Here is a 12,815-nt window from a genome sequence, read left to right as displayed (position 1 = left end):
TAGTTGATGGTTTCGAAGTTGTACTAATAGTGGTTGACTGTTTCGTTGTAGTACTCGTAGTAGTAGAACGAAGAGTGGTAATTGATGGTTTTGAAGTTATACTGGTAGTGGATGAAGTTTCAGGTGTAGTACTCGTAGTAGTAGAACAGGCACATTAACATTCCATTTCTTTGGCTGAATCAATATTAATACCTCTCTTTTGGAGATTTCTATACGTTCCAACATTATAGATGTTATAGTTATTGTCGTAACTCCCAGCTAAATGTTGACAACAACCAGTAATACTTTTGATGCCGAATAAAACTGGATCTTTCTTTGAGTTGTCTGTAAAAATATTAATATCTTTTTGTGTAATAATTCGATAGAAACCTGTACATATTTCTCCGTTGAATGCAACAATACAACGACCTTTTATTAGTTTTATTGCTTCGGTAAATATTAAATGTCCAAATGCGCTCAGATCGATACATTCTAAACGGCCAAACGATAATAAACGTTTGAATATCTCTACAGATATATCTTGCTCGTCATTTCTTATGGTCGTATGATTTTTTGGTTTTCCATTGCCCGCTGCAACATTCCGCATTTTTCCATCTTGAACATGCTTTACTTGTTTTGCACGGTTTTTCTCAATGAGATTTCTATCAAACAATTTAATACCTTTTACCAAAGATTTCGGTACCCTTGGTGGACCAAAATGTTTTATTTTTGTCGGTATATTATCGTCTATTAATTGTTGAGGTATATTCACTAGACCTAGACTGTTTTCAAATCGTGTATAATGAAGAGCATTTGGTTGATATAAATTCATAAAACCAATATTAAATACGAATGTATGATGCATTTAAAAACTTTTTGATCGAAGAGGTGGCTGGTGATCTTCACGCTCACAAGATTCTTGGCAATCACAGTAGTAATTTATAACAACTTCTACATCGACACCACCACATCCCACTAAAATAAAATCTCTCATTCGTATTTCCATATCATAATAACTTGGCAGGAATACATTATTTACACGAAAATTTCTGTTTTGAGTATTAATCATAGGAACCATATTGTAGTTTTTTGCCGGTCCATTAAATTGAAAAATAATTATATGACCCTTTTTGTCATCGGACCTCCATTTTTCATTTTAATTGGCACCCACCCATACCTTGCATTTACTCGTTAAACGTACTACCAAAATTAAGTCTGTTACCTGGTCGATTGAGTTCTTTCAGTACAGCACGGACTCTTTTTGGTATTTTTGTCATTTTTTTTATTCATTTCTACCTCATAGTAATCGTAATCGGTAATTAGATTGCCAAGTGGATCATTATTCGGATATCCTGTTTTTAATTGTCCGTTTGAAAAATATACCAATAAAAATATGATTAAAACATTAAGTAAATATAACACTTTCATTTTTTTTAACAAAATCTAAGCGCAATAGCTAAATAAAGATATAGTTATCTATATATATATATATATATATATATATATATATATATATATATATACTATAGTTATACTTAATGTATAGTATCTTTTATTATTTATTATTTAAATATGCAAGTACTTAGGTTTAGAAATTTTCCTTCTATAATAATTTGTTTGCAACTGATCCCCCCCCCCATACATAAGTTATGTATACGTCACTGGCGGCGTCCATATGTTCCGGCTTGGACGTTTAGAGGAAATGTAATACCTATTGCTTAATTTTTATTTTCAACCCTTTTATCTCAATATCTCAAAGTACATTTTTAGTCGTAATCGATTGAAAAAACCCATATAATAAAAACATAATTTGTAATTTACACGCATAAATATGTAACATAAATTATTTTACAAAAATATTTTTAAATATTATATTTCCGGCCATTAATGGTCCTCTTCAGTGGCGTATACATAACTTTTGTATGGGGGAGGGATCATTTGCAAACAAATCGTTATTTTTTTTTTTTTTTTAAGTTTCTAACGCCCTCACACAAAGAACATTATTTTATAACATTTAAAAAAAGGCTTAGGGGGAATCTGACGGCCACATCCCCCCTTGTATACGCCACTGGTACTCTCAATATATTAAAAATTATATAATAAGTGTATTACTCAATAATGTGATTGTTTTGTCCAGGGACGACGCGGAGGGGTGGGCAATAGGGGAAGTTGCCCTGGCCCCCGCACCTTAAATTATAATTAAGGCCCCGTGGTTCTGATTTAACTGAACTTAAAATATTTTATTAATATAAATTATAAAACTCAACATTTATTTTGCCCAGGGCCTCGCAAACTCTATCACCGTCATTGGTTTTGTCCCGGTTTCGCCTTAAACATTTATGGCAACCCTACTATATGGTCATGTGTAACTTATTATTTAAAACAAATTTTAATTTTTGGACTACTCGATTAAATGTATTCGTAGATTCAGTTATTTTATCCAGCACGCTTTATATACTATTTATATATATATATATACTATTTCTACTTAGTAAATGAAAAACAGCATAAATAAACTAGGTACTAGGTATTTTATCTAAAAAAAATTATTAAACTCGCTATTGTTGAAAGCAAAACCTAGGAACTAAGATCAGGGGAATGAGTCCCTGCGCGGCGAAGTCTATGTTCGTGCAGAGCATTGGTATACTTTCCCTAACAACAGTTCTGTTCGGGTGGCCATACTTTTGTCAAAATATTTTTACAAAGAAGTGGGTGTCCGGGTTTGATATTTTGTGTTGGTCCAACAACTTCATTAATAACCCCATTAACTTTCGAGTCAATAATACAAGGACTTGAGAGTTGGGAGTCAGTAACAAGTAAGTGGTTAGTGGAACAAAATAATCGTAGGAAACGTACATAACCGCATAATTTTTTACGGCGATGACGTTATCAGTCCTTTATGTGATACTATTTCGGTTTAAAATTGTTTAGTGCCTTAGGCTAGTTAGATACACAATTTTGAATTTAATATCCCATGCGTCACAAATAAGTACATATATGAATACTGAAAGTGTAATGTAGCGACATGTTTTTTTTCGATTTTTATGAATACTCTTTCAAAAGTGATTTATACATTCCATATTGTTAAATAGCTCGGAGTGATTGATCAACAAAAGTAAAACCGTCTTATATGGTGTACGTTTTATTTAATATTTAAAATTGTCTTCAAAAGAACATAGAAATGGATTATAATGAAGTTAAAGTAAATTTAAGAAAATTTGCTTTCCCCCTTTCCACTGAAAATGCATTAAATCAAATACGTAAGTAATACAATACAGCTTGCAAATGTTTAGTTCAATGTTTTTGTTTTAAATTCTAATGAATTTCATCAACCAAAAATTAATGTGTCCAGTTTCACTTAATATGAAACATTTACATAATTTATTGTAAATATAAATATTGAAAATAATTGATTTGTAGAAAACATTATTATTTTCATTGTTATTATTTTAGAATCTATAATTAACGGTGAAACATCACGTAAGCAACACTTAAATGAAGACCTTGCTATGGATTTAATATCAGAGTTCATATTTTGTGAAACTAATGAAGAAGGAAAATCTACTAAGGTATACTATTACATACTATTATTGTATATACTTTTTAATTTATGTAATTCTAATATATTTGTTTTTTTTTAACAGCCAATGTCTCGTATTAGACATTTAGAATTGTTAGTAATGATTTGTGATTACTTTAATAAAACGAAAATTAAACAAGATAATGACAATTGTTGTGGAGATACTGCTCTAAATGCCATTTTCATGACCTTATTTCCTCAGTTTGGTGCACCTCCTCAGCGAACTAATATGTTAGTGAGCCTGGTGTCATTAGCTATATCTACCTACAGTAACCTTATACTACAATCTGCTGGTGTACAGATGCAACAATTAGGCTGTTCATCTAAATACAGCTTACAATTGGCTGATGGGTTAGTCAATAAATTCTTTACATTTATAGGTACTCAAAGTACATCATTGCATTTACTTCCTCAAAATGCTCCTTTATTCACAGCCAATCTGATGACTGCACTATCAGAACTGTATTTCAATCCAAGTAACTATTATAATATAAATATTACTAATTATACTACAAATATACTAATAAATAAAGAGTAAATTTTAATATTTACTCTTTATTTATTAGTATATTTGTTTATTTTTTAAAAATAATGCTCGTAAAATTGGTCATTAATTTGAACACCAATAATTTATTAATTAAAATCAGAGGCAGTTTCACATAGTATTTGTGGTTCATTGAACTACTCAAAAATTAATTTTTTATTAAGTTTACTTGTGGTAATTGATAATTTATATGAATATGGTAATCTAATAACCAAGTAATTGTAAAAACAAATACATAGTGAATGAGTGATCACAATAGTTTCATAAAATTTTTAAACAATGTGATGACAAAATTATAGTTCATGAAATGTGATTTTGATGTAGAGTATGGATGAAATCTCTTTTTTCTTGAACTACCAATTTAAAAATTTCAAATAGCCTCTGATTAAAATTACATTTTGTATATTTTATATGAATAGAATTTAAACTAATAAAATAAAATTTTATTAAAACCATAGTGTAATTTAAAAATTATTAATAATTTTTTTTTAATGAAAATAGTAACATTATTTGTTTTTTCAATTTTAGAAACAACCGATACAACTATGAGTATTGTACTACCCCCTCGTATTGTATTAGAAACTGTTGTACGGTGGATCAATTCTGATCCATGTTTATGTTTCACTGCACATTACACAGATTTACAACGTGCTTTACCAAGTGGTGCAATTCCAATGGTAGCCACTCTACCTTTTCTGGGTCTATTCAGATGGTGTTTTTTTGCTCCACTGTGTGTGAAAAACAGTGAAGACTTGGCTATTTATTCTGAACTACATTGTGCTTTAATTGAGAGTGTTATGCAAGGCTGGAAAGTATATTCAGAAGAAAATCCAAGAATCAGTCGACCATATACTTTAAGTGTACATTCTGTTTTGCTTCCACAACTGAAAGCTCTTATTGAAGAAACTATGAAGTAATTATCTTTATATAAAAAGGATGGTAATTGCTAAAGATTATTTAAAAATTGTCATCTATAAAATAATCTCTATTAAAAAGGAAATATATTTACAAAATTTACAAAGTGCAATTATATATACAATATGTAATTGACATTCAATTTCAATTTATTTATTATTAAAATAAATGTTTTCAAATTTAGATCAAATGATCCAGCTTCCATGTATTCTGTTGAAATAGTGGTGGAAAGATTAGCTCAAAGTATTCATGCAGCTATAATATCTGATACTATTTTTGGAAACAAACGTAAGATGAATAATACTATTCATACTATATATTAATTATATTTTATAAATATTTTTAATCTTTAACTTTTGTTATTTTAGAAGATTTGGTTAATCAATTAGAAACACTTCCGGCTAATAATGTTTTAAAATCACTTATTAAACGCATACAAGTATAAATATAAAGATTGTATTACTTATCATCATTAGCTGCAAAAATTCTGTTAATTTAAGATAAATATTTATGTATTTTTTTTTCTAATTTAAAATTTGATTTTAAAAGAAAATGTATTCCATGTACAAATTATTAAAAAAAAATATATTATGAATATATTAATACATTTTATTAAAAATTAAAACACTATATTGATATTGAAATAAAATTAAAGTTTAATTTAATCGTATTAAATAAGGTATAGATAATAGATTTGAGTAATTTTTTTACTGAATAATATTTTTGGTTAGTTAATGTGTCTTGAACCAAATTAATTTGTGTTATAAGTTTTTAGCTTTTAAATGGTTTATACTATATGACAGAATATTTTTCTAAATATCTCAATATAATATAATATCAAACATAAGACTAAAAGTTAAAGGTAAAAGGAAAATAATAATGTAAAATCAACTTAAATTATATAAATATTAACTTTTTTAGTTAATTTTGATTTTAGAACCATAGTTGATACATCAAAATTACTTTAAAAGAATAGGCTTATTTAAATATGGTGTTCATAATAGGTCTTACTTTATGAAAAAAAAACCACATATTGTACTGCGCATGCGCATTTAAAAATGATAATCATTTCGAAATTTGTCTAAAAATATATTTATATATCACTAGATAGCAAAAAAAAAAAAAAATTGATTTATTCCCTAAATCTGTGAAAATTATTTAAATATTTTTTTATGTTGTCGCATCAATGACTATTGATAGTCATAAACTTTAATATAATTCTTTTTGAATTTCTTTTTGACATTGGTCGCTAAGCAACCAACCGGACAACAGCTTCCTTCAAAAAAAAAAAATTGTATTATGATTTGGTCATTGTGATTGCAATAATATATATCTTACTTGGTTCTCATGTTGCTGTTTCATTGACAAACACATAATGTCCAGGTTCCTGAAAACTGTGTTCGACAAGAAAAATAATTTAACATATTTTACAAAGATACCTAAGTTTTTTGTTTAAACACAGTTGTCTGTATTACCTGTATTATTATTATTCTGTATTAAAAATTGTTCCTAAATTATTTTACTGCTAACAAATGATTTACGCTAAATGCTATGGGTGAAATGTATACTAAATATTTTTAAATTAAATGTACATAGGTATCAGAGACATAAAAAAATTTAATCAGTTAAGAAAGATCAAATGATAAATAAATTTAAACGTGTATAAAAAAATGTTTTAAAACTATTATTGATGTTACTTGTGATTGTAACTTTACTTTTTTGATATGTTACTTTTAAAATTGTGCAATTTTCTACTTGATTTTTCGGTTTAGGTACAGTATTACATTTTCATTGCCCATGGCAGGGATGGGTTTTATCACTAACCAAGGGAAGGGCTAATGGAGGTTTAAGAATTTAGTTAGTTGGTTTTTTAAATCTATATAAAATTTTAAATTACAGAATATGTTTTTGAGTCCCTTATAAGTAAGTCATTTTTTTCACAATAATGACAATGTTTAAATAGTTACATTATTGGTATCAATTTTAATCTGAAACCATTTTAATATATAGGTAAATACATATAATTAATAACAAAAGAGCTATTAATTTAAAAAAAAAAATATATGAAATAGGTACCATATCCATCAATGACCATTTACGGTATTTTATTATAATTATTAATATATAATAATACTTTACTTTGTAAAATAGATAGCTTAGTCCCAAGGGGAAGGGGGCTAATGCCACCTTAGCCACCTCCTTAAACCCACCCGTGGCCCATAGCGTTTTAAGTTTTGATGGTGAGCATTTATATTAATAACTCAACTTTTGTACGGTAGTCGTATCCATTTGTTCTTTTGGAACGGAATAACTACCTATTTATACGAATAACATATAAATGTGATTAATATGATTGTTTAGCAAATTATTCAGATTTAAACAATGTCAATAATTTTTACATTAAAATACATGGTGATTCAAAATATGTTGTGATTTTTTAAAAGGTAAATGGTATGAATCCCATTATTAGGGCTAGTGAAAAATAATGTCAAGTCTTATAACACGGGAATTACTGATTTTATTAACATAAAAAAGTACATTAGGAAAATTATTTTTTAATATCAAAATGATGTGACGCTATATCATACTAGTCTTTTGACATGTAACTGATCATCGGGACGGTGCACACTGGCTGGTACGAACAGTTATTTGTCGTCAATGAATCCATAGGACAGTCGTCATACCCACGAAAATTGTTACGGGGCAATATTTTCTTCTCGCGATCAACGTCACATGGTAAATAAAAATCATGAACCATCGTAGTCTCCTTTTTCATAGATGTTTTGCCCCCAAGACAATGATCTCTGGGCACGATTTTGCTCACTCTGGATGAACAATGTATCGGGTAGCTCATCTGCAGTGCGTAAATATAATAGAATATCATTCACAGTGCACGGCGAAGACGCCTCTTTTAAGAGAAAAATCGGTATTCACCCTGTTGATTGTTAAGCAGTCAAATTCGCCAGCCATGACCAGATTATCATTTTGTTTTATCGGCTTCTGCCCCGATCCACAGACGTAAGTCGCGTAAGAACAATTGTAAACCGTATTTCCTACGATTTTTCCTTCGTTTCTGAATGAATGCTAAAAATTAATAGATTTTAATGAGCGATAATGTTTGAACACGATTTTTCGTATTCAATTATGTCCACATGAAAAATTCACATCAATCTCCCGCCACTGAGTTTCTCCGCTTGTGCACATCTGGATATATAGTGAAGAGACAACTAATGCTTACATATGTTTTGAGAGAGAGGTTCAAAGTGTTAAGATAATAGCGTTGGTAAAAGTGGAGGTGCTAATGGTGATCACCACTTCCAAGCTCATTATTAACACTCCCTATTCGACTTTTGTATCAATATTATTTTATTCTAAAAATACGTAATCATTATTATAAGAAATTACATTTAATAATACAGTGACAAGTTGAGAAAAATCCTTTTCCTATCTGAAGAGGTTAAAAACACATCCTATACGACAGTAACGCAGGGAAGGCTTAGCAGTTTAGTTACTTTACAGTCCAAAAAGAAGTAACATTAATTTGGATTAAGTGATTGATGAATTTGATGCAAAATTTATCGAAAGAGAACATCGATTCAACTTAAAATAAAAAATAAAAGTTGTTGATTGTGTTTTTTAATAATATTAAATATTTTACTGCTAAAATAATTATAAAATATATGCAGTGGCGGATTTAACGTTTTGGCACCCCTAGGCTTAATCACTCTACCACCTCCCCCCTATCACTCTACTAAGGAACCAACAATATTTGGTCTAAGCCCTTCTCTTCAAATTTTATTCAGTTTTTCTATTAAAAAAAAATTATATAAAATATAAAATCTTTAAAATAGAAAACTTCTAAAAATAAAATATTTCATGTCTATTATTTTACTTCAGATACCATTATTACCAGTACAAATAAACAATGCTTATACAGTCACATAACGAAAATATAAATAGCCAGATGTGAAAATACCTATACTCGGATAGTCGGATGTTCCCAATAAGTACACTAATAAGTTATTAATAATAACTAGTAACTAACTGTAATTATTTTATTACACATGAAATATTTTCAAATTGTGATAATAATTGTAATATTCTTACTATAGCCTATAAGTACGCATCATACAATGTACATATTAGTATACAATTATAACTTTTTAAAATTATTTTTATTCGTGTTTATATGACAAATATAAAAAAATATATTAAAATAAGTATACCTAATAAGTCAATAATAACACTTAATTCTATAAAAAAAAAGCCACCCTCCTAAAAAAGTCGCCCTAGGCTATAAACCTTGTAGCCTGTCTCCTAATCTGCCACTGAATATATGGATAATTACTAAGGAAGTTAGAGTATTGGTTTGTTGGAAATTATTGGTTGAGAATATACCAGAAATTGCGCCCAATTTACGTCTCCGACTACTAGGAGTACATGCTACATCACTACTTTACTTATTTCCTTAAAATTATAGTCTGTCGTAACTCATTTATATAGAGTAATCACATCAAGTACCTAATAGGTCAGGCTACTCCGAATAACTAGTATTTTCAAAACTAAAAAATTAATTAGTGTATCGAGTAAAATTATTTCAAATGTAAAAAAACAGTTTTAATTATTTTTAATTTGAAAAGACTGAGCTCACATAACCAAAGCCCCATCATCCCCACACTCATATTTGGTGCAAAGTCATTAATCGATTATTATTAGATAAAATAAGTACATACCGATGTAGATTTACACGTCTCCGGTCTACAGGGCTGAACGTATTTGTTATAGCATTGAAATAAAAAACCATTGTTAAATATGCTACAGCTTGCAAGAGTATAATAATAATGATAATAGTAAACAATTATCATCCATTTTCGGCTTGTATGGACATTCGTTAACAGTTTTTTTTCCCGTCATTCGGATAACGTTTATGTTTCTTACCAATTTCGGATTACAAGGTCTACTACACTGCGGCTGCTCGCACTGGTTATTGCTCTGTAACAAAAGTACGTAGATAATTATGAATGTACACATTAGGTGTAAACAATAATGCTTGTACGAAACAATCGAGGCACTATAACGTAGGTTCTTAACCAAGGGTCCACCGAGTGGTTGTGTTTTTTTTTTTAAAAATAAGCCAAAAATAAATTTGTTTCGATAGCGTTTTTAAAATAACAATAATAATTATTGAAAGACTTGAAAGCCTCTTGAAAAGCCAACAATGTATTTAAATATAAAACTTAGATTACAATAATTTTACACTCCATATAAAGTTATCCTAATCGTAAAATAATATAACATGGCAATACGATTTAAGGAGCATTTCAATTTAACTCGGAACCCTATCACTTCAGTTAACCCGTCGCCGTGTAATAAAAATTATATTTATTTATATATATATATTTTTTTTTTTTTGAAGGGGGGTCTGTGATTATATTTTTATGCTTTCAAGGGGTCCATGGCCCAGAAAAGGTTAACAATCTATGCTCTATAACGTTGAGCGAATTCACTCTCGCGGATGTCACGAGCACACGTTACGTAATAATTGAGTTTTATTAATATAAATGTTAGTCATAAGGTTATCTGTGGTACTATCATTGTCAAAGAATCGAAGTGAAATAGTGAAAACACGAGGAGTGTGAAATGGCCGACGAGTAACGACAAAAGTAGCCGGGTTAGACTTTCATCGTGGGCGAACAACGTCCGTTCAACACGCGGCAAATGAATTCGTCACCGATCACCGTCCAGATAACAAATTTATATTTTAAGAATATACAATATTTTAATAGTAATTTTACGTTTATTATATCAACATTTTAACTGGAGTTCAAAAATATTATGTCCTCGTTTCTATATGTTTTGAGAATATAACATGTTTGAAATATATAATTAAAACGTTTCAAGAACATAGTAAATTAAACACTTAATAAATAGTTTACCTAAAATATGTATATAAATTAAATGTTTATTATACACTTATTAATGCTAATAAATACGATTTAGTAATGTTTTTAGTTAATAAAATAGTAAAAAGTATAGAAATAGATGAATACCTTGTATGGCTATGTTTTACCCAATTATAAATAGATATTGATATTAAATGGTTATTTTATTTATATCTTATACTAAAATTGGTAATGGTCCAATATGCGACCTACAAATCGTCGTCCATGAGAATAAATTTCCAATGTGAAAAATTACCAAATTGAAGTTTTGGTATCACTAAATTCAGCAAAAAATTATCTTTAATATGAATAAAACTCCTATGTGCTATCTTTCTTCCATGTTTAATGAAGCATAAATTAAATAATCTCCCTTGTGTGGGGCTAATCATAAATGTTTCTGGAATACCTCCAATGCGAATACTTAAGGCTGATTTATACGTGACCAGTCGACGTACCAGTCAAAGTCGCCAGTAATTGAATGCCAGCGACTGGCAACGTCTAAAAATAATCTGCCAGCAACTGGAGAAAGCTAGTGGGCACTAGCGTGCCAGCAGATGACATTACCAGCAGAACAAATATTTTTGTTTTACTCGAGGTGGATATATATCCACCTTGGTTTTACTGGCGCGAAAGCTTCTCCCCTCCACTACAACGAAAACAGATAACTGACACCGTGTAAATAAACCTTCTTCGTATCGTCGTATCGAATCGAATTAAAATAATGATAAGAGTAAAAATATAAAAACGGCCGATAGGAATAATCGTTCATATTGAAACCTATTGACTCTATTCTATTGTGGACTGTGGTTTCTGGTCCGTGGAAATAACAATATAATCGTATAGAGTATAGACTATAGTGTGATGACTGATTTATGTAAACAAATGAACCACCACGCGCACAAACAATTTTATTAGAAAATAATTATTATATGATACCTTTCGAGTATTTTGATTTTTGAACCATATTGGCGGTTAGTAATTGATTCAATACTGATCATTCGATACCAGTATTTTCTTATCGATATAAGTATCGAAACCATGGTATCAAATACAAAAATTACTTGTATCGAAAGAAAAGCATCGATACTTTATTGGTATCAGTAGTATTGTAACATTCATAATCACATGGCCTCTTCCGTAAATTGTTGTCTTTTCGTGGACGCCGATAGTGTGATTATGTTGCTGTGATGTTTCAAACATCGTGTTTCCTCGTCAACCAATCTTGTTGTCCAACAATGTTTCATAGCGGACCATCTATAGATCAGTGACAAAGTGTACTTTTTGGCCAGTAGAAGAGGAACGAGGTCGAAACGTCACATATGGTATGCAAGAACTTGCGTCCTATTCCCTTTACACCCGATTTTACAAATTTTTTACTTCTTCAAAGACTAAAATTTCAAATCTTCAGCAGAATGACAACTTGAAATAATTTATGTAAATATTAATCTTAATCTTCGATTTAAAATAAGAAAATAAATATATATATTTGTTATACCATACAAGGTAAAAAATACCTTTAAATAATTTCATATCCTCCTTAAACCATGTACAGCAATTATTGATCAATAATCTTTTTCAGAAATGCTCCTGTGCAGAGTGTCCTTGATGCAGTGATATAGCATTTGGCAAGTAGTGGTGTATAAAGTAACTAGAGTGATCTAGCAGTAGCTATTCTGATGAATTAAAATATTATGATTTGATTATTAAACGACAGTAATAATAAAAAGATTATAAATTTATTAACATATTTAAACTTGATTTATAAATAGTTAGATATAAAGCATTAATTTAAATATTTAATTCAATTCTTATAATAATTTAAGTAAATTACAAAATTATCATATTTATTCCAAAG

General features: G+C 29.2%; 2 protein-coding genes across 3 annotated transcripts; one reads left to right on the top strand and one right to left on the bottom strand.

Moving 5' to 3' along the window:
• The first annotated feature begins 2,864 nt into the window (after positions 1–2,864).
• Positions 2,865–5,592, top strand: LOC112681574 (uncharacterized protein C7orf26 homolog). Its single transcript, XM_025551819.1, has 6 exons — positions 2,865–3,239; positions 3,433–3,548; positions 3,624–4,035; positions 4,632–5,016; positions 5,203–5,306; positions 5,387–5,592. The coding sequence occupies exons 1-6, from the start codon at positions 3,161–3,163 to the stop codon at positions 5,461–5,463; spliced, it is 1,173 nt and encodes a 390-aa protein (XP_025407604.1). The 5' UTR covers positions 2,865–3,160; the 3' UTR covers positions 5,464–5,592.
• A 1,921-nt stretch (positions 5,593–7,513) lies between these two features.
• LOC112681575 lies at positions 7,514–12,642 on the bottom strand. 2 transcript variants are annotated; one of them, XM_025551821.1, is made up of 4 exons: positions 12,475–12,642; positions 9,752–10,010; positions 7,953–8,102; positions 7,514–7,872 (listed from the first exon to the last, which is right to left on the bottom strand). In XM_025551821.1, the coding sequence occupies exons 2-4, from the start codon at positions 9,881–9,883 to the stop codon at positions 7,606–7,608; spliced, it is 549 nt and encodes a 182-aa protein (XP_025407606.1). In that variant the 5' UTR covers positions 9,884–10,010; positions 12,475–12,642; the 3' UTR covers positions 7,514–7,605. The 2 variants fall into 2 exon arrangements, with proteins under 2 accessions (XP_025407606.1, XP_025407605.1); XM_025551820.1 differs by lacking the exon at positions 12,475–12,642 and adding an exon at positions 11,897–11,981.
• Positions 12,643–12,815: the final 173 nt, after the last annotated feature.

Source organism: Sipha flava, unplaced genomic scaffold, assembly GCF_003268045.1.
Source record: "Sipha flava isolate LNK unplaced genomic scaffold, YSA_version1 19297_pilon_pilon, whole genome shotgun sequence".
NCBI lineage: Eukaryota > Metazoa > Arthropoda > Insecta > Hemiptera > Aphididae > Sipha > Sipha flava.
Note: the sequence above shows the minus strand (reverse complement) of the source record. Positions and strands in the feature narration are given on the sequence as shown.

Coding starts and splice junctions, on each gene's coding strand:
- LOC112681574 (XM_025551819.1), top strand. CDS start 3,161: ATGGATTATAATGAAGTTAAAGTAAATTTAAGAAAATTTGCTTTCCCC. Junction 3,549..3,623: donor AAGAAGGAAAATCTACTAAG/GTATACTATTAC, acceptor TTTTTTTAACAG/CCAATGTCTCGTATTAGACA. Junction 5,307..5,386: donor TACTATTTTTGGAAACAAAC/GTAAGATGAATA, acceptor TTGTTATTTTAG/AAGATTTGGTTAATCAATTA.
- LOC112681575 (XM_025551821.1), bottom strand. CDS start 9,883: ATGATAATTGTTTACTATTATCATTATTATTATACTCTTGCAAGCTGT. Junction 8,103..9,751: donor AGACGTGTAAATCTACATCG/GTATGTACTTAT, acceptor ATTAATTTTTAG/CATTCATTCAGAAACGAAGG. Junction 7,873..7,952: donor ACTGCTTAACAATCAACAGG/GTGAATACCGAT, acceptor TACGCACTGCAG/ATGAGCTACCCGATACATTG.